The sequence below is a fragment of the Hippichthys cyanospilos genome, chromosome 3, assembly GCF_059441005.1.
Source record: "Hippichthys cyanospilos isolate Australia breed blue-spotted pipefish chromosome 3, RoL_Hcya_1.0, whole genome shotgun sequence".
NCBI lineage: Eukaryota > Metazoa > Chordata > Actinopteri > Syngnathiformes > Syngnathidae > Hippichthys > Hippichthys cyanospilos.
Genome location: NC_142371.1, coordinates 2,645,399 through 2,666,788, shown reverse-complemented (window position 1 = coordinate 2,666,788; position 21,390 = coordinate 2,645,399). Strand labels below are relative to the sequence as shown.

The window sequence follows — 21,390 nt, the reverse complement described above, 5'->3', positions numbered from 1 at the left end:
CCAAGAAAAAGAAGTTCAGAGGGTAATTCTGTGGTGTATATATATCAATTCTGGGGGAGCACATTGGACTCGTGGTTAGCATGTCTGCACCTTTCTGAGGTTCATCGTTTAACCCTTGTGGCATTATGTTACAAGATATGGAAATTCCTATGATTTTTTTTTAATGATATCATAAAAGAATTAATGGGGAAAAAACACTAGTGAGCTGAACTTTCCAGCAGATGATTAAAACATGTAACATGTCAAAATGCAACGATTCTGAAATTTATATGTGATTGCAGTTGCGTGGGATTTTGTGTTGGAAAATAATCATTGTCCAAATTTCGGATCATATAAAAACATAATAATTACAATTTTTGAGATGCATTTTAATAGGATTTATGACTGATTTTTTTTAGGTTTTTGCTACAGTCTGTTGAGCTGCGGTCAAAAAATGCCAGCAAACAGAAAATTCTTTGTTGACTTGTGTTTCACCTCATGACAGTAGGTGGTGGTAGAGACCAGTTAATAGCTATGTCTTAAACTGTCATCGTACATCGTAGACTACAAAGACAGATTCTTTTCAATTTTTTGTCTGCGTTAATGAATATAATCTACATATGTATGGGTAGAACTGATGCCACTGAACAATTTGTGTGGTTGAAGGAAAATAAAAACCATTAACTTTACTTATTACGCCTTTAAAAGCATTTACAAATGCAATGCGTATAGTTTGCAAAGTGTATGCAAAAGAGTTCATTCCTTCCTGCTTTTCTGTGTGAAGTTTGCATATTCTCCCCATCACATGTGAGTTTTCTCCAGGTACTCCCATCTTCATCCCACAGTCCATATGTTAGGTTCATTTTAAGTTAGAGATGTCCAAATGTTCTCCTTTGAGTCGCAGACACACAAATCAAATAACCCAAAGAAGACTTTATTATATTTGAACTTTTATAAATATGATTCCATCAAGCAGTCTATATTCCAATTACAGTAGACCTGCAATGATTGACAACTAATAACGGACAAGCATTTTTAATGATCACTTAATCATTTGAATCCTCTTTTTTATTCAAAATTGTTCAAAACTTGGAATTCCAGCCTCTCAACAATGATCTATTTCTACAGTCCTCCATTTAAGCAGCCTTATTATCTTTGGAGTGAATGAAAATATTATGGCCCAAAAAGAGTAACTGAATCTTACTTGACTTATGTTACTGCACTGTCAATTTCAAATTATGTTCTGTTTTTGAAGAAAAAGATGGAAATGACATGTTTTTTCTTTTCATTCGATTCACTGAATAATAGACAAAATAATCGATGTAATAATCAATATTAAAAAGTAGTTGCATCCCTACATCATATGTTATAGTTATTTTGAAAAACTGGTGACGCCGCTTTCTGGTCAGGATTTTGGCAAATAATTTAGGATTTTTCTGGTGGCTGTTGGCCCACCCACTAGAATAGATCTGCCCCTGCATTGAGCAGTAGCCGAGTCATGTGTAAATCTAAAACCGCAACAAGAGCAATTTGTAGGGACAGCACAATATTTCAAGTTGTATTTACTTGAGGATCACTTCCTAATGTGATATGTTCACATTTGAGATCCTTACATGGAGCTTAAATGGGAGTAAACTCATTTTTGATCTTGGTTTGGCAAATGTTGTTTTTCATATAAGCAGACTCTTGCTCCAATTTACGCATGGTTTTGAAAATGACCAATGGTTTGTCAATTTGTGCCTCGCAATCAGGCACATGATTGTAAGTCACTTGAGGTACACTCCAGCTCACCTGCGACCCTGATGAGTATAAGTGCTACACAGAAAGTCAATGAATGTACTATTTCTGTTCCAGGATGACACATCTTTAATTAGCACCGCACAGATTCATTACCCTTGCCGGGGTACACAGAGTCATTTGCTTGGTACAAATTTGACATGTCAATGTGTGTATTATTGTTTCCAATATGTCTGAATACAAAGTGGGTTGCGTGGGTCAATTAAGGCTGCCACTTTCAAATCTTTTTTTAAAAATTCATTGTCCTATCAGGACTGCATGGTGGAAGACTGCAAGGTTAGCATGTTTTCATCACAGTTCAGAGATCCTAGGTGTGATTCTGGCTCCCGCATTCCTGTGTGGAGTTTGCATGTTCTCCCCATGCCTGTGTGGGTTTGATCCAGGTATTCCCGCTTCCTCCTACAAACCCCAAAACATGTATGGTAGGTGGATTGGACACTCAAATTGCCCTTAGGTGAGTTTGCCAGTGTGAGTGGTTGTTAGTGTTGCGTGCCCTGTGATTGGGTGGCAACCAGTTCAGAGTGTCCCCTGCCTACTGCCCGGTGACTGCTGGGATAGGCATCAGCATGTCAGCGACCCTAGTGAGGATAAGCATTTATACAAAATGGATTATCGAATGAATTATCTTATCAATGATTCCAGTCTAGAATTGAGTAATTGCCTCACCCACTCCAGTCATTTTTTTTATCAATACACTAAAATGTAAGAGTGAATAGATTTTTTAAGACTAATCTACCAAGAGGTTGACCACAATAATTATTTATTATTGTCTATACATACTTATTTTCAGACACCACCAACATATACCTATGCTTACTATTAGAAATTGCGATTAGCATTTATGCATTATCAATTGTTGTTTGAGGTCAACCAACACCGCCATTGAGTTTGCACATACATGTTGTTATACGTACATTACAAATAAAATGGTGCCCTTAAAGTCACTTACAGATGGCGCTTCAAAGATATTTCATGAGTAAACCTTAGAATGGAGCAGCCTGTTGGCAAGTGAGGTCACAAACCTCGTGTTCTTTTCTTGTCTTCACTGAGCCCTCTGCATCCTACTGCTTTAATTTGAACAGCTAAAACTTAGCCACCAATTGTTTGTAGTGACGCGTTATATTCTCAGATAATGCAGCCCTAGTACTTTTTATGAAGTTCTTTATTTTGGGAAGTGTCATGTGCTAATTTTGATGCGAGAGAGAAAAAAAAACGTATCAGTTTTGACAGATTTGGACAGTTTTTAATAGCTGTGACTTTTAAAATCGCAATATATTGCCAATCCGGTTATTGGCCCATGCCTACATTTAGCCAAAATTGATAATTCAATGTTAGGGATAAGCAAGTACTCAAATCATTTCACGCCTTCTACTGTACAAGACATGAAACAACTTTTTTCACAATCAAATCAATGTTGTTCTTACGCAGATGTTTGATGAAAATTCGTCTGGTTTTAAGTTGTATGATTATGTAATAATAAGTCTTGAAAAAAAAAACACTCGACTTGTACTCGAAAAAATATGGTACTTACAGTTTTTAAGCCCACAAATAGCATCAACCAATCGGCCGCTAAGTGGTGCACCAAGACAAGCAATGGAAGATTTATTTCCCGTTGTACTGCTGTGGTATGCCTTTTCTATTGTGCAATAGTTGAATTGCAAAATGATCCCAAACTTGTAATATCCCCTTTTAAAGTCGATTTTTAAAGTCGACTCAGCCAACTTGTCTGACTTTTCCTCCCCCTGCCTGAGTGTCAATGTTTATGGGTTTAGGACTTTACAATGGTATCTTTGCATCGTATAGACTGAGATGGAGAGAAAGGTCTTTCAGTCTTTTTGCAATTCAGGGATCTGGTGTCTTGTTGAAGAGCAACTAATACGTGCTCAAGAATGTGTCGCCCCCCACGACTAACAAATTCGACTAACATGTTTGCAGCTCTGAAAGCTAAAGTAGAGAGATGCCTCGAGTTCTTACAATGTTCAAATCATGAGAGATTGGGCATCAAAAAAAATACTTGTAACGATTCAGGTCTTTTGCTTGTCTGCGTTTTTGTTATCATTAATGGAGGTCTGATTGAATTGTGAAAACCCTCGAGCAGGGAACACAATGTGGACTGTAGAAAATAAATAAACGGTAGGTTTATTTGATTTATTTACTTGAATAACAGCAGTGTCCATGCTGACATGATCAACCAACCACGTGTTGAGTTCACTATACAAACTCAAAGAAGCTTGAAGCGTACTCTTTGGCACAAGTAGTGTATTCTGAGTGATGGATTTGTGGATGCCATGCTTCATTTCCTTCAAGTTTTCCAATTCAAGTGATTTATCTGCCGGGGAGTGTGCCAACACACTGCTCCCTTCTTTAATGCTTGGGCACTTGGCCATCTCAGCACCCTGCCAGCCCGGTTCTTTTTTGATTTGGCGCAAATTGTTTATACCCTCAGAGCTGTTCCTAATTAAGCAAAATCCATACAGAGAATCGGTTCTACATACATTAAGACTAGTGTTTAGGTTTGTTGTGATGGATTTTCCAAACTTGGCTTTAATTGTATTCTGTTAATGGCTTCATTTGTCAATGGCGGTACAAACCCAAATGGGCAAAACACCTTTCAACAAAACCTTGCGGAAGACGTGTGACAAGATCCAACTGTTTTTTTTGTTTTACTTTTTATAGATTGGGATAAAGGTGATTACCTAAAAAAAGTTTATCATCAGGAGACTTTATATAGTATTTCAGTACTGCTGTTTTGGTTAGCAACGACATTCAAACAGACTCAACGTTTACCATGTTAATAAAGGCAGTCCATTTGAAGGAGTTGTTTGCAAATGGATGTCTGACAATATTTGATGTATTAGGTACGGTGTTTAAAAAGTCTGGGTGCGCTTTGAAGTCACTGCACCTCTCTGTCACTGGGTGAATCCTTGTCACATGGTTTGTGGACGTCATGTTGTCAACCATCCCCAGTCCTGGCATTGTCTTTAATCTTTAATCTTGATTTATTCAGGAATGTCCCATTGCAATTCCAGACCTCTTTAAAGGGACTTTTTGGACATTTTAATTTGATTTTTGGTTATTTATTTGGTCAAAAAGATGTGCTGTGTGATATGCTCTTTAACTCCTCCAAGACAAGAAGATGCACTTGCAAAAGACAAAAAGACAATGTTTGTGGGAGCTAAACCCTCTATTATCCAAACAAAATTCATGATCACTACTTTAATCAGATGAATAGCAAATTTATTTTGTTTAAAAAATGATATCTTTTGAAAAGTTGGGTGCAACCTCCCATGCATGACCTTTCAAAGCCTAGCCTAGTGTAGCCTATTTCTTTTAGTTCACTCATTGGTAGGTCTGCACGATATTTGAAAAACACAGGGAATATGGTTGTTGAATATTGCGACCCTCCTAACTGGTTATCATGATAATCTCAAATTAATATAAGTATACGTATGGCTTGAGTTTGGGGTAATAATTGGTATTTCTTGAGCAGCTAAACTTAGAAAATATTGTCTTAATCATTAGGGAGATTCCTTAAATGGACAGCGTGTAAGATTTAGATTTAGAGTTTATCACTACGGATAGCAGGAGGTCCTGCAGGTGCTGCATTTCCCATTGTCCGGAGCTATTGCAAACATGGCCGCCTCCGGAGAAGTGCCACCCCCCATGAAATATAATATACAGTACTGATAACTAGACCTATGCTTACATTTAAACATACTGGTGGTCATTAAGAACACATTCATTTGCAAGTTTTTGAAATTTACAATCATTTAATTTATTCCTTTTTTAATGAAAAATGGCCAACTGTCCCTTTGAAGAGAGAATTGAATGGATTAAATATTCCCATTTATAGGTCTGTATAGAAAAAAAAACACAAAAATTATCCTTAAATAAAAACTCTGAAGTGATTTAAAATGTTTTTGTGTGTGTGTGTGTGTCAACTTCCAATGAATTCCGGGGCACCTGAAAATTGGCTAGGAGTGCGTGTGATTATTGACAACATCACTGGAGGGAGGACAAGCATTTTGAGGATCCAGGCTTGGTTTTGGCAATAGGTCCTAGTTTTTAGACATTTAGGCACACCAAAGTTTTTACTACAACCATCCAGCAGCTCTTTGGCCTGTATGCTAATTCCCACAGCTAACTAGTGAGCACCACTAACTGTCCACACTGAAAGCTTCCGCTCACCGGAAGCATAAACGGAGCAAACGCTGGATTGTCCCCGCCAAGGAAGTGCTTTTCCGTAGTGTGGGTTGTCATGCACTCATTAAATAGCTGTTTGAGCAAGGCCATGTCTGAGTAGCAAGCTGTGAGAAGCCCCGGAGCTCCTCGTAAGATTTCAAAGTTGGGCTTTGAAAAATCCAACATGCCCCTCACGCATGCACACCGTCTTGTTGAGGTTGACTGCATAGACGGACTTAGATAAAGGGTCTTTTAGAAATATGTACCACCGGACTCCCTGAGTTTTTACATTATTAGTGATGTATGTATAATGGTTTTCAATGGACACATTTTGTCAGGGATCATGCCATAACGTTCATATCCAGGCAGCGGTTTCAAAGTCATTAGTCATGAACTGATTTCTCGGACAACAAATTGAGAATGCAAGCTAAACCAATATTGCTAATGATAAAAAAAAAAAAAAAAAATCCATAAATTGAACTTGTTTGTGAAAAATGGACCACCCTGGCTGGAGCCACCCCTTTAAGTGTACAGGACACTAGCTGATGTGCGTCACACCGGGTGCATGTGACTCACCTCCTTGAGAGCTGTTAACTTACAGTTGCAACTATAGAGAGCCTCATTAGATGTCACCTTCTTCAGGTTGTTACACACAGTCATGTGACTATGCAGTTTCAAACTCATCTGTCAATAGCATTGGCGTCATACTCTGTAGTAGGCTATATATTTTATGAGTCAGGTTGCATTAGGTTGATATAAGAACAAGAAAAGGAGATGAACAGTTCAGGAAGTGCATACACAATACAGTGCATTTACTGTAAGTCACCCTGATGATTACTGATTATTCCCCATCATCCTTAAAAGTTTCATAATGCAATTTTTGTCTGCATGATTGTGTCAGCCCGCTCATTATAGTGACATGCTGACATTTTTTTTAATAGCAGCTTGCTGTGCCAGTCTGCAGTCTGCTCCAGGCATCAGAGGCAGAAGGAAGCTCAGACACTCCACCAGAAACTTGACATGAATTTTTAACACAGGCTGCACTTTCAGATCCTTTTAAATGTGAAAACAATCACACACAGAAGGATTTTACAGAATATCTGAGTTTTTATACCTGAATTATTCAATGTGGTCACCATGTATTTAAGTGGCAGCTCTGAAGTGCTTGAATAACGTACTACTGCCTTTTACCCATTTGTGTGTAATCTTACTTTGTCAACTTGACCACTGAAAATGTAATCAAATTTATTTAATACAGTAAAAGGTTTATGGCCTGACCTTATAATGCTTAGTCACTCGGTATAGTTGAGGACATAATATTAGGAACACCTCCGAGTAATGACAGTTTTGAATGCGATTGATTTACTCAAGGGATATTAGTAATATTACATTTATTTAGCCATTTTCTGCAGTAAAAAGTTAATATATTTTGTTTGTAATGAATTTGATCATTAATTTTTATGTACAATTAATAGGAATATTTTACAATCAGTAAATTCACTTGCTGTCAACTGAACCAACTGAAATGCATTCTTAACATAATCTTGTTTAACACATTCACAGACCTCAAGTATGAAGCAATGTTTAGAATGAAGTATTATTAGTATTATAAGTGTTATTTTACTTTTGAAATATGATTTGAATGAATAAATCGCTTGCACATAGTTGAGCAAAACATTCTGGAATGTCTCCGTTTTCACTAAAGAAGGGTTTGGTGAGTGTGTACTGTATATGGTGGTGTACCTCCAACATAGTTAAGAACCACAGTTTTAAAACCTGACACTCACTGTTGCCTGAAAATGACATCATGTGTTCAAAGGTCAGGTAACAACACAACAACACCATGGCTCAGCGTTTTAATGTCACATGACCAACAGGTGAACCGTGATTGGTCATTGTCCAAGCTTTAAGCACAGGTGACCTTTTCAGTTGTACATGAAATTGTACATGAATAAATTTTTAGTTCTCAAATTCTCAAATTAGTTCTCATATTCATTAAACAAAATACTGACTTTTTACTGCTGGAAAATGTAAAGTAAATTTAGCATCCCTTAAAGGGACAGTGTTTAATATTTAGACCGTTTTTCATTACAGACAGCAGGAGGTGCTGCATTTACCATTGTCCGTACCTATAACAGACATGCCAGCCTTCAGAGGAGCGCCACCCCTCATGTACAGTAATATAATTTAATGATAACTAGACCGATTATATTTAAACATACTGTTGGACGTTAAGAACACATTTATTTGCAAGTTTCTCAAATTTTTAAACATTTAACTTATTCCTTTTTAATGAAAAAAAATCGTACACATTGTCCCTATAAAGACAATATAATGAGTGAACAATAACATACATGGTGATACCAATCATGTATTTTTTTTAAATTGTGTTGCTAGGCAGCAACACATATTGCATGCAGTAAATGCTATTAAGAGATGTATCTTAGCTACAGTCAACATAGTAAAACGCCCTAAATACAATAACACATACAAATTGAACTAATATTTTGCTGTTTGGTGTTGTCAGAGGTAAAGACTGCACATATTGTTTCAGGCCTTCTGTGTGTATCCAGATATTCATGTTTTATTCATGAATCCACTTTCACCAAAGTGGAAAGCTTTGTTGACACAGATGACAGAATTTGGAAATCAATAAAATGCTTCTATTTCTTCTGCCAGTTTATCTGAAACAATGCCATGTTTTAACACAGTTCAGCTGCCTTCAAAATTGTTGTTTGGTAGCTTGAGGTTAGAAAAAAAAAAAAAAAAAACATGACGCATGCACTATATTGGTTACAGTGTTATCCTGTTAAAACCAAAGCATATGGATTGGACTGTTTGTGATATATCGCAAGACAAATTGTACAGTATGTTTCCAAACGTTAACTAGCAAGTTAGTTGACCCGGTCCAACCTTACCGAACAATACAAGTCAGGATCAGATGATAGCATTCACGCTTGACTGAATGAGCGGCACTAGCTGAGCAATTACCCCAGAGTGCATTTTAACCCACTCAAATTTGTCAAGTGTGAGCATGGCCTGACTAACTCTTATGGACGCATTTTAGTCCACTTCTACTATCTTGTCTGTCTGATATCCAATACAAGAAAATATGCATTTTACAAAAAAAAAAAAAAAAAAAAAAAAGGGTTTTAGAGGCATTGTCTATTATTGTGTTGTGTGGGTGTAGTTTTCAGCACTGCATCAAATTGAGAGCTGTTCTTAATATGCTGCTGGAAATTACTTGGAACAGTGTCTCTCTCTCTCTCTCTCTCTCTCTCTCTATATATATATATATATATATATATATATATATATATATATATATATATATATATATATATATATATATAATTTTTTTTTTTAACCTTTCATTAAATCTCATTCTACTAAAAGAACCCGCTCAGTGTTCTTTCTTTCCTGGGTCAACACCCCTATATACTATATTAAAGTGACAAAAGAGGTTAAATGCAAGCCTTCATTAGCAGGATCCTTCGTGGAGCAGTTGAATTGGAGCCTAATCGTGCACTTGGAAAACAACAGCTAATTATCCAGGTTGTTATCGTGCGGGGCTTTTCTTACCTGTATAAACTCAGCACATTTATGCTCTTTAAGAGCATTCCTTGAGAAGTTCCTAATGAGCTGTGGGCCGTCACAGTTCCCCACACACTGAATTTACCGCAATAGAGACGGGCCACCGGTGCGTGTCGTTGAGGATGCGGTTGATTAACAGGATGCCAAACATTCCGGAATCTGTGTATTTGGTATCTGATCGCATGAATGAAGCATATTAAATAAGATCTCATCATTCCATTTTAAGGAGCGTTTGTCTGTTATTTGGTCCCTCTCTCGCTCAGAGTTTGGCAGGTGCTGATGAGGAAAGACACAATCGGGAGCAGGTGAACATATGATGGGGAGAGGGAGGAGGGAGTGGGGACAGACATGACAGGGCATGCAAGAATTGTACCCCACAGGGCTTGTATTGGATTTATGGTTGTCATTAAAGCCTTTCTATTTTTGGTGTACGGAACAGTAGGTCGCACTTATATTTGGAACGTGTTCATATTTTGTGCCAATGTAGGCCAAAAACGGTCTCTCCTTTGATTTTGATAAATGGAGCGGCTATGTATAGCCCTAGGCCGAATTTGTCGATTTATGACCAATTTTGATTTAATTGCTGGAACTTGACTGTTTCCATGCAATGTATATGTCAAATGACATATAATTAATTGATTTTTATATTCATGGAACAAATGAAACATACTGCATGTGCAGGCGGCCAAAGTGCATGTCAGTAACCCCTCAAATGTAAACGTCAGGTAGTCACATCATCTAAATCAATGCGAACACATAATCAATACAAATATTCAACATGACATTGTGTTTTCTGTAGTTGGCCTGGTTGACTCTTTCTCCGACTGTGAGAGTAATTTCTAATTTACTCCACTGTCAACAAGTATCTACCTTATTTAATGAGCGCAATTATACTGTAACTTCATTAGTCCATGCATGTTAATTGGTGATACTTTCACAGCTGCTGTTTTTGAATGTGTTAAGTTGTGTTGTTTCTGCAGCCGTGGGCGTAGAACAGTAAATCACCACCAGTCTGTATTTCAATTGTGTATACTGTATATATTGGCAATTCCAATCATTCCCTTATTGCTACATACAGTACATGCATGCTGGCTGTTATCCAGTGCATATAGGATTTTTATCTGCAATTGTAATGAGGCTGATTCTGACTTAAGAACATTAATTCCATGTGTTATTCCATCTATGCTGCTACCATTTATGCAGCCACGATACATAGCCTAATTGTGTCCATTTAAGGCACAAATATATATAATAGCCTGGCCTGGCAATCAGCTTTTGTGGATGAAGACAAAGGTCAGCCATCTTGCGTTGACTCTGCTCCCGCTGCTAGCTTGTGGCTAATTTATACTAGACGCAGCTATAAAGGAGCCTGAGCCACCAGTAAACACTGGCAACAGGTGCCTTGTGTCAATATCAGCGTAATTAAGTAGTGTGTTAGTGCCATGGATTGGCTATTGAACATGATTTCAGAACAACGGCGTGTTGCTTGTATGAATGATAAGGAGCAAAAGTTGCTGTGGAAAGTTATCAGGTTGTTATGCCCTGACAAGTTGCAGGGAAGAACTTCAAAATAAAAGCATTTCAAGGATTTCAACTCTTTTGATTATTTGGTATGGTGATGTTTGTTTTATAGATGGCCTTCTCACCACATTTCTGACATGTTTTACCGTCATGCAGAGCATTAACAATTCTTGCTGTGAGTGACTTGACTTATGTTTTTTTCGAAGATATACACTAATATTTGGGTATCTGGGGCAAGAAAAATACCTCTTTTTTTTTATTTTTTTAACTGAAGTACTACTCCAATATTTATTTCAGCTCTATTTAAAACCTAAATTCATTTATTGTTTTTAAACTTAGCAGTGAAATGTACAGATGAAATTCTGAAATAGAGACAAAATAAAAATAGTATGTCGGCCTAGTACTTAGCAAGTCATTTTTGTTTTGACATATATTTATGTACATGTCCACACTAAACCATTTACCAGCAGATTGGAGGCAAAGAATGCCCTTTTTAAAAACATTTGCTTCCTCTCTTTCTGTTTTTTTTTCTTTTCGAAAAGGCTTCTAATAGACTCTCAGAAGTAAGAGTCTTCCTGCTGCATTGTGATGCGTTTGACAGCATGCACATTTTAATGAACTCTTTAGTGTGGACCAATTTTGTTTTAGTGCGAGGGAAAGGATTTTTTTTTTTTTTTTAAACATCATGTTCTGCTATCCTAATTGCCGGCGCTCTTCAAGAAACATGTTTAAAGAAATATGTTAAACTTTCACGGATATTGTGAAATAGCTAATGAAAAGGTTATTGTCCATAATGTTCTCTTATGACAGAGAAAATGAGGACTACTTTGCAATTGCCTGTGCTGCCCTAACTATATTAACACTTTATTTCTTGGAAGATTTCATCTTTGTCTGCTATAGTTGCAATACATAAACATAATAATGTAGATTTGCAGGGGCCTCTTTCTTGTACACACATGATTTCATCATACACGATGGAGGAAAAAATGATAAGAATGGAGAAAAGAGGAACTGAAATATGTTGTGTCATGAAAAAACAAACAAACATGGTGACACCACTATAATTTTCTTGATATTCTTTTCCTAATGGCCATGCAGCCCCTTCTCTTGCTCTTCTTGGCGTCATGTGTTCAGTTTAGTCTTCTCTCGTTTTTCTCAGATAATACAATTTATAATACAACTGTCAGCACCGATGCCGTAGAGTAGCAAAACTGTTGGGCTCTTGTGCAACAATTCTCAAATGGGTGTTTGTGAGATTTTAACAGGGTTTCTGCAGGTATCACTAAATCTAATATAATGTTTTTTTAATGCCTTGATAGGAACAGTACATTTTCAAATTAAGATCAAATTAATTGGAACATGAAGCAACTTCCTGTTAAATTGTTGACTTTTTTTGCAAAACAATGTATGCCTTTATTTAGTTTTATATGGTGCACAGTGTGATTAATAACACACTTTTCTGTCACAAAAGCCAGAAATAAAACACGTTCAGAACACGATCAATACAAGAATGTTTTCAACCCTTGGGCAGTTTTGTTAAATTCATCTATACAACAAAGGCATTTTAAATCAAAGGAAAAGCATTGAAAGAAAACATTAGGGAGCTGAAATCTCTCCCAGATGGTGACAACGTGTCAAAGTTCAACACGGCACAAACTCTTAGTTATCAAACTCCTAAGATTGTGCCATCCCTTGGCTAAAATGCAGAGAATGACTTGGAAGAAACTAACCCAAAAATGGTCAATACTACACAAGGGTTAAAGCCTAAAGCGCAACAGTATAACCTTTCTTTTCAAGACAAGCTGGCCTTCGGCGAGTCTTGCAAGAGAAAAGTCGAGTTAAATTAAGCTAAGACATGTTACTGGACCTTATCCAGATGGATGTATTGCCATCAGCACAGCAAAGTAATTTAACAATAACAGGTGCTTTGTTTTTAAGAGAGGTGACTCGCCTGTGCATGCACAGATAATCTGTTCATGCGATGCTGCACTACATTTGTTTATGTGTTAACATCAACTAATTTCAAGTTTGAAGCAACACTACTTGCAGTAAATTGATGCTTATGAAAGGTGAGATTATTGTCTTTGTTGTAATCCCTAAATGGGGAATTCTAATCACAAATATATGGAATATTCATCTCTTGAACTAGTTTTTTTTTTTTTTTTTCTCAAATGGGAGTACAAATAACACTGGGAGTACTTGAAGCCACTTCACGTGGTAGATGCAAATTTAGCATCGTATTAGTATTTTAATGCTTTTTAATTCTGACATGAACGGTACATTTTCTTTTCAAATTAAGAGTAAATTGAAACATGAATGAATATTGCTATATCGTGTTATATGATTTTGTCAGTAGCATTGCAATTTGGAGGGGTTACATCCAATCAAAAAAAATTATGTATGTGAGGCCGCTGCTATTGCATATTTTTTGTATTCAGATATTCTGCAGAGAACTTTAACCAAATATCTAGTATACAGATGAGAATTAAAAAAAAGATTTTTTGCTTTGCGAAAAAAATAATATACACGGAAGTCCAAATAACACATTTACCCTTAATTATGAACGACCGACTTTTATGCATTTGTAATGATCAACATTTTTTTTCTTATGATCAGTAGGAACAGCAACCGTCTCAGGTTGTGTGCATCAAAGTTCGCAAAATCTTTTATGTCCCACGCTAGCCTTTATAGGGCACTTGAGCACTGCTAGCTAGCGGCTAACTTATGCTAGATGCGGCTATAATGTAGCCCGAGCCGTCAATAAACGCTGGCAACATGTGCCGTACGTCGATATCAATTAATTAGCTCATAATTAGCTCATTTGTTAGCCTCGAATTATCAATTGAAGATGATTTTTGCGTTGTGTTTAAAGGCCTGTGGCATAATTTGAAAATCTATTCTACAGATGGGGAGCATGCACTGTACATGCATGAATACTTGCTATTTAAAACATGACACCAATACTACTCTACAGGCCGTTAATCAAGAGAGCTGGTCTTTTGATTCCTGACCTAATGGTGCCTAAAAGTCCCGTAGGCATGTCAGCAGCCCTTTGGCAGACTCGGGAGAGGCTGGAAGGCCAAAGGAACATGTGCAACATGAAGTGCAGAATGTAATTGAAGGCTTTCAGCGTCTGTCAATCTAGTTAGTGCGGACATTAGCCCATCTCAGCTGAAATCATTCGTCTCTATGAGGTCGTAAACTTAGAGAGGTTGCCTGATGTCACGCACTGTTTTTATGAGTCTGGTCAGTAACGACCCAAGGCAGAGAAGAACCAAGAATCTGTGCATGACAAATTATGCATTATTTTTTCCAAAACAAAAATAATTACCCAGATCACATTTTTTCGGAATAAAATCAAGTTTTGCATAGGAGCAACGGAGTTGTAATCCACATTGCTTTAAACATAGATTTTTTTATTTCTTTTTTTTAACTTCATTGTTCTTACAAACCAGAATCTCCTATAGATGAACCTCTGACGTCTAATTGAGCTGTCGCCTTGATGAAAGCCTGAGAAGTGGCCATGTTATATGAGATAAAAAGGATCCCTGATGGGCAACGGTGTGACAGACCTCTGCATCACTGGTGTGATCAATCCAAAGTGGATGAATAAATCATAGATGTGGAGGCGGTGCTGCGCTGAACGCTTATGCAGATATGTAGAGAAGTAAAGTGACTGCTGCAAAGCTTGCGAATGCAGCGCAGGTAATTTGATTGTTGCTGATGCTTCAAAGTGGTTGTCAACACACTGGAAAGGAAACAATGCCGATCCACGATTATCACAATAGTGGGGTAATTGTTTTAGCCTAGTATTTCCTCCCACATATAGAACTGTGAGCATAATTGGGTCTTTAACAGGCTAGGTTGAAGAAAAATAATCTGCAAATGGATGGATTTGCATCCCTGTACATAGAAAAGTCTAACATAGTGGTGCTGCTCTTTTCGCAATCTATTGTTAAAACCTTGCTTACCAACTCCATAAGACACCTGTTCAATTTGCATACAGTAATAGAACCATATGTCTGCATACGTCTCCTCTCAACTATGAAAAGCAAACAACCATTGAACTAAACTGCAATTTATTCCCAAATGGGTATGGGGAACATGTCCAATTAATGCCAATCACTGCTATTAGGATAACGAACAGCCACGGAATGCATAAACACAAGGGGAGGGGGGGGGGGGGGGGGGGGGGGGGGGGTACATGTTTGGACATGGTGAGCCATGCAGACACACACTGTTAATTAATCTGAGTGAAGTGTGGCAGTTGACTGAATGTTACTGTCTATGAAAAAGGACCAATTATTTTTACACTCTGCTGAGATCACTTGTTTCTGTCGATGACAAGTATCACAACATTGTGACGTGGGAATTTTCCACATCTGAACTTACAATAAATATTTTGCTTGTAAGAAAAACAAAGCAAAGAGTTTGTTTGTTACTTTGTGTGTATGTGTGTGTTCGGGCTGCAACTAATGCTATTTTGAAACAATCTGACAATTATTTTGTTGGTTAATCGGTGAGTGTGATTAAAAAATACATTTTTACCTTTCCATTCCTACATTAACTCGGATGCCAGGCTAGCGCCTTTGCCGTCAATAGCTGCTATTGGCACTGAATGAGTTAAATTCTTCTCCCTTGAAATGGCTGATTAAGTCAATTATTTACTAAAGTGACAGGTAGAATAATTAACTCATTTAATGCCAACCTTGTAAAATTGGATCATTGACACCTATAGCAGTCAATGGCAAGAAATAACTTAAAAATAAGGACATCAAATTGATTTTGAACGAAAACTCTGATTCGGTTAGGGATTTGCGTTGTAACATCAGAAAATAGCTCCAAATGTGGCTCGTTGTTTTCCAATCAGTTCGCTTGGAGGAGAATTTCAAATGACATTCATATGATAAAAGCCTCTTACAGTATATTTTGATTGATGTGATTCTTTGAAGTATGAAAGTCTTGCACTCAGAGACATAAAGACGTATAAATGATTAAAAGTTTTCGTTTGGACTTAGTTTTTATGACAAGTCATGTCTGTCAATTTCACAGACTGTCATCCTGTTATCACCCATATAGAAATACAAAAATAAATCACTGCTAATCACCTAATTTAGTTTTAAGATATGACCTCTTTTTGTTTTTGTTCCAACTACTAGACAAAAGGAATGTTGCTGGCACCCCGGTCATAGTTTGCGGTGAAATGGGCTCCGAGGAGCGCACTTCAGTCATGTCGCAGAAGATCTCCTCCTTGTCCCGCAGCAACAGCAGCTCCTCATCCAAACATGACAGTCGACAGGTAAAAAACAAAACACGCACTGAATGTGACCATCGTGCACATTTCCTTGTTATCAGTGGCGGGCCGACCTTGAATGACGTCCTATGCGCCCACCCCCTCACACGCACGAACACACACACATACACAAAGACTTGTAATTACCGGCTCCCCAACTATGCGGTGAAAGCTTATGATGCAGAGGCCAGTTGATTATAAATAGTTAATTTCTTATAAATGAATTAGCGAGAGGCTAATAAAAGAAGACATTGCAAGCTTTCATGCTAATCAATACTACATTAGAGGTCGTTGACTATTTTAAGATGGAGCTCCCATATAACAAGAACATACAATTGTCATAACTTTAAAGCAGATTTCATACATGCGTTTTTTTTCCATTTTTTTTTCTTCTTCAAAATTGTGCACCAAATAGCTTGATTTCCTTGACGTTTTCAAGAACTCCAATCCACAAGGGGGCGCCGATGCGTGTCATGTCATGCTATTAAAAACCACGCTCACAGCAATGTTTTTGTTTTTTTTGGCGCATTTTCAAAAGAGAAACACTCACCCAAAACCGCCACTGCTTGTTGTATTCACCTACATATGTTTGTAAAAAACGACATCACGTCACATTTCAGTTTTCTTTGCAAAACTTGATCAAAGTTATTAATGATAACACCCATAATGCATAAAATAAACAAAAAGATTGAAAATAAGACACGAAATCGGAAAGCTCCTGGAATAAAGTGTATTTTTGTGGTGTATACACTTTCACTTATGTGTGCACAGTAATGAGAATAAAATATATGCAGTAGATATACACATATCCTGTATATATATATATATATATATATATATATATATATATATATATATATATATATATATATATATATATATATATATATATATACTGTATATATATACTGTATATATATACTGTATATATATACTGTTTTTGCCTTGCTACAAGACACTTTTTTGTTTTGAAATGTAGATCACAATTTCCATCATGTTTTATATTGCCCTATTCTATGAATAATATTGAAAATGTCTCAAATCCAATCACTCTCTCACGCCTCTACAAATGACTGAAGCTCCTGGCAAGACCCTTTTGCTTGTTGTGCTACGCAGTTTATCAATCATTTTTCATAAGCCACAAATAAGCCCATTTGCAAATAAAAGTTAGTGTTTATTTCTGCTATGCTGCCCACATGTCACACAACCAACACAGCTGATGCTGTATTGCAGATTTTAACTCATATATTACCTGGTTGTCATTACATAACGTGTATATGTCTAATTTCTCTGATATATATTGTCTTATCATGTACGTCAGTGCTGACGCCATGGGAGGTGTATTTCGACCTTCACAACAAGTGTCCAGACTGTCAGACATGAAAGTATGTCCAATGACTCAGAGTGTAACAGTGTCACTGGGTATGTGGCAAATCCTCAGATGGGAAGACAGAACCAAAGCTCTTCATTTAATAATACCGTACTCCCGGCCCCATTGGTTATGAGGTTTTCTTTTAGACAGACTCGCCCCCACTAATCACATCATTTTCTTTTTTGGTGACATTAATTCTGAACGAGGAGTTATTTTGAAAAAAAAAGTCCAGGCTTGACAAGGTCGTGATGTGTTGTTGATTTAGTGTTATGCCTTTCATTTCTAATAAAGTGTGTTTATTTAACCTGCAGGACAGCTGGGAAATTGTGGAAGGTCTGCGTGGAGGCTTCAGTAGCGTTCTGGAGCCACAGAAACAGGAAAGCTATATGCTAAAGAAAAGAAAGTGGCCCCTGAAGGGCTGGCATAAGGTATAGTTTATTCATTTATTCGTTTCTCTTTTGCTCTACATATACAGTAAAAACAGACTTCTGGAGTTGTACTCGTTGATAGTTGCACATTTAAAAATTATTTGCTGTTTTTTTTTTTATCATGATTGCTTCTTGATTAAAGTAAAATGCGGCATGCTACCTAAATCTGTTTTTTTCTTTAATCAGTGGGATGAGTGTACTAGGAAACTTTTATTGGTTGTTATGTGCATTAATGTAAAGCATTTGTGAAATGACTTTTGAACTCTGACTTATTTGGGGACATCTTTACCCTGACATGCTAGCTAGCTCGTTGGATAAAAACCTATTAGCAAAGATCTACATTGACTTCTAATCACACTTTATACACTTGAACGATAGTTTAAATCTTTTGACTGCTAGGAAATGAAAATAAAGACCTCAAGGAGAGGGTATTTTTGGAGAAATTTTAGTATTGCTATTTTTTGTCCACAAGAATATTGTCCTCGATACTGCAACTTCTCCCCACATTCCAAAAACATGCATGGTGGGGACTTTGGTGGGATGCTCTAAATTGCTCTAAACAAAAATCTAAACGGCTGGGATAGGCACCAGCAGGCCAGTGACCCTTGTGAGGATAAGTGGCTAAAGAAAATGAAAAATGTTCATGTCTTAGAAAAAATAAAATGCTCCTCAAATCTAGAAAATTGCTCCTCAAATGAAGTCAATGAGTCGCAAAACTGCTCTGCATGAAATAAAAAAAGTGAAATACTAATTGTAGCCTTGCACATTATATATTTTTTTACATTTATGTTTTGTGGTGAGATTTTTCTCACGTAAAATATGTGCCTTGACTCGTTAAAAATTGGGAAACACTCTATGTAGTTGATGGTTTCCCTCATTGCGGAATGGCGTGTGACATGCTCCGCATGCAAGTCTTCCTGTCAGATGCATTAGCTGATATGTTTAGTATTGACATTTTGTTTTAGTGCTTTCTACTGTCACACGCAGTAAAAGCTTGAGCGCTCGTCGCTTTTAAGAGTCTGCGGAGAAACTGGATGACAATAGACACTTATGAGATGTTAAGAACTAATGATGCTGTATCTATACTTGCTCAGTGCATTTCTTTCTCCCCATAGAGATACTTTTCCCTGGACAAGGGTATTCTGAAGTATGGCAAGTGCAACGCTGATGTGAGTACCTACTGGCTACGAATTTGCCTGCTAGATCAACAACAGGCAATTCATTTCTTATGGATTGTTAAATTTATGATCCAGTGTGTTCATAGCGTAATGTGTTGACTTGCAGATTGAGAAGGGAAAGCTTCATGGCTGCATCGATGTGGGGCTCTCCGTTATGGCCATTAAGAAGAAAGCCAAGTGCATCGATCTCGATGCTGAGGAGAACATCTATCACCTGAAGGTAAACCGTGAGGCTCGTCAACTACTCGTGTATAGGAAATGAGTTCAGCATTCCCGCTGTTTCCCTGTCAGGTTAACGTGTATTCTAGTCTATTATTCTATGAATAATTATTTATTGAATAATCGGGTTCAATGTATTTTGCATGAAAATCTGGTACAAAACAAAATGTCCGCATTTACTGATTATGAACCAAGTATTGTTGTTTGTTTGGTGTTATTTAATGACTGAAAAAAAAGAAAAAAGTCATTACTATAACAATGGTCCCTCATTAGTCCTGGGGATTATGTTCCAAAAAATACTAGCAACAAGTGAAATTAGTAAAAACCTCAACGTAGAGGTTGATTTTGTTTTGTTTATTTTCCATTTATTTTATGTTATAGTTTTTTTTTTATATTTACTTCATTTACAGTATATTTTATTATGAATTATTTTTCATTTATTATCATTTTTTCTTTTTATTACGATACAGTGTTTTTTCCATTTACAGTACATTTTTAATGTTTGTTGTTTATTCTGTATAATTTTTCATTTGTCATAAATACTTTTTCCATTTTTTCTGTTTATACCGTAAATATGTTTCCATGAACGTTATTTTTTTTCATTTAGTTCGACATTTCAATATTTTAAAGTCATAAATCCCCTACTCACACTGTTTAGAATTATGTCAGACAGGCATTAATGTTTTCAGATTTCTCTCATTTCAATATACTTTCAAAATTTAACCTCTGGGATTAAAAAAAAGCACTTATGCGATGCTGTTACTGTTTCCTGAAGTAAAAGACAATATTTGCAAATATTTTGATTAAACACAAAACAAAATCCGTCTGTTTTCATTAATGACTTAAAAAATGAAGGAAAAGTTCCTGTTGAGAGACTGACATAATGTTTGAACAATTAAATTTTAGAAATGGCTCTAGAAGTTTAATCAATCCTTAAAGTAGTTTTCGATACATTTGACGATCGATTCGTTGTCGATTAATCGATTGAGTTTGACAGCCCTACATGTCCAATCTTAACTGAGCACGGTGTGACCTTGAATTGTGCACGAGGCTTTGTTTGCGTTCGTCACCTCACTTGTCCTTGTGCGCCATGCAGATCAAATCGCAAGAGCTGTTTGATGAATGGGTGTCCAAACTACGTCACCACCGCCTCTATCGGCAAAATGAGATTGCCATGTGTCCCGCCGACAAGTCCTTCCACTTCCCCCACTACCCATCCCCCACGTCCCCGAGTATTGCTGATAGCGCCCCTATTCGAAAGGTACATCTCACCTGAATGAATCGTCCTTGTCTTTCTGCTCATATCTTTTCATGCCCGGGTTAAGAGTTAATAATCATGATTGCCATTGGTCCGACCTTTTGTTTTTGCAGTGCATGTCGCTACGCAGGCAGTCGACAGTGCATTCAGCGGGAGCTTTTCCTTTCGGCTGCAACAGCCAAGCCAAGGTAACAGCTTGGCTGCAGTCGTCTGACGACATGGACAAGTGCTCCAAAGGTGAATGCGCACAGCTGCTCATTGCCAAGTTTCATCGCAACGCACCTCTCCAGAAAAACATTTCAATCATATCATATCATCACTGTATATATTGCATGATTAAATCAAAATCTGGCAATGCATTTTTCTCAACAGCTTGCAATCCAAAATTTTGACCATCATGGGCAACTTCAATATTGAAAACGAATAGATGGATTAAATAAAACAACGAAACACAGGGCACTCTCTCAGTACAATTAAAGTGCCTTCAATAGCTCGCGGCATTAAAGATGGACGTTGCTAATTCGCCGGTTTGAGTTTGGATGCAGTCTTTTGCAGCAACAGCGGCCTCT

General features: G+C 37.1%; 1 protein-coding gene across 3 annotated transcripts in view; it reads left to right on the top strand.

Annotated features, from left to right (window-relative positions):
• LOC148425432 (oxysterol-binding protein-related protein 3-like) overlaps positions 1-21,390 on the top strand; it is a 35,778-nt gene that overhangs the window by 1,072 nt on the left and 13,316 nt on the right. For all 3 annotated transcript variants that reach the window (XM_088410392.1, XM_088410391.1, XM_088410390.1), the window contains exons 2-7: positions 16,233-16,372; positions 18,050-18,166; positions 19,282-19,335; positions 19,451-19,564; positions 20,660-20,824; positions 20,935-21,058. In XM_088410392.1, coding sequence (XP_088266518.1) covers positions 16,277-16,372; positions 18,050-18,166; positions 19,282-19,335; positions 19,451-19,564; positions 20,660-20,824; positions 20,935-21,058 — 670 coding nt within the window. In that variant the 5' untranslated portion in view covers positions 16,233-16,276. The remainder of the gene's footprint in view (positions 1-16,232; positions 16,373-18,049; positions 18,167-19,281; positions 19,336-19,450; positions 19,565-20,659; positions 20,825-20,934; positions 21,059-21,390) is intronic.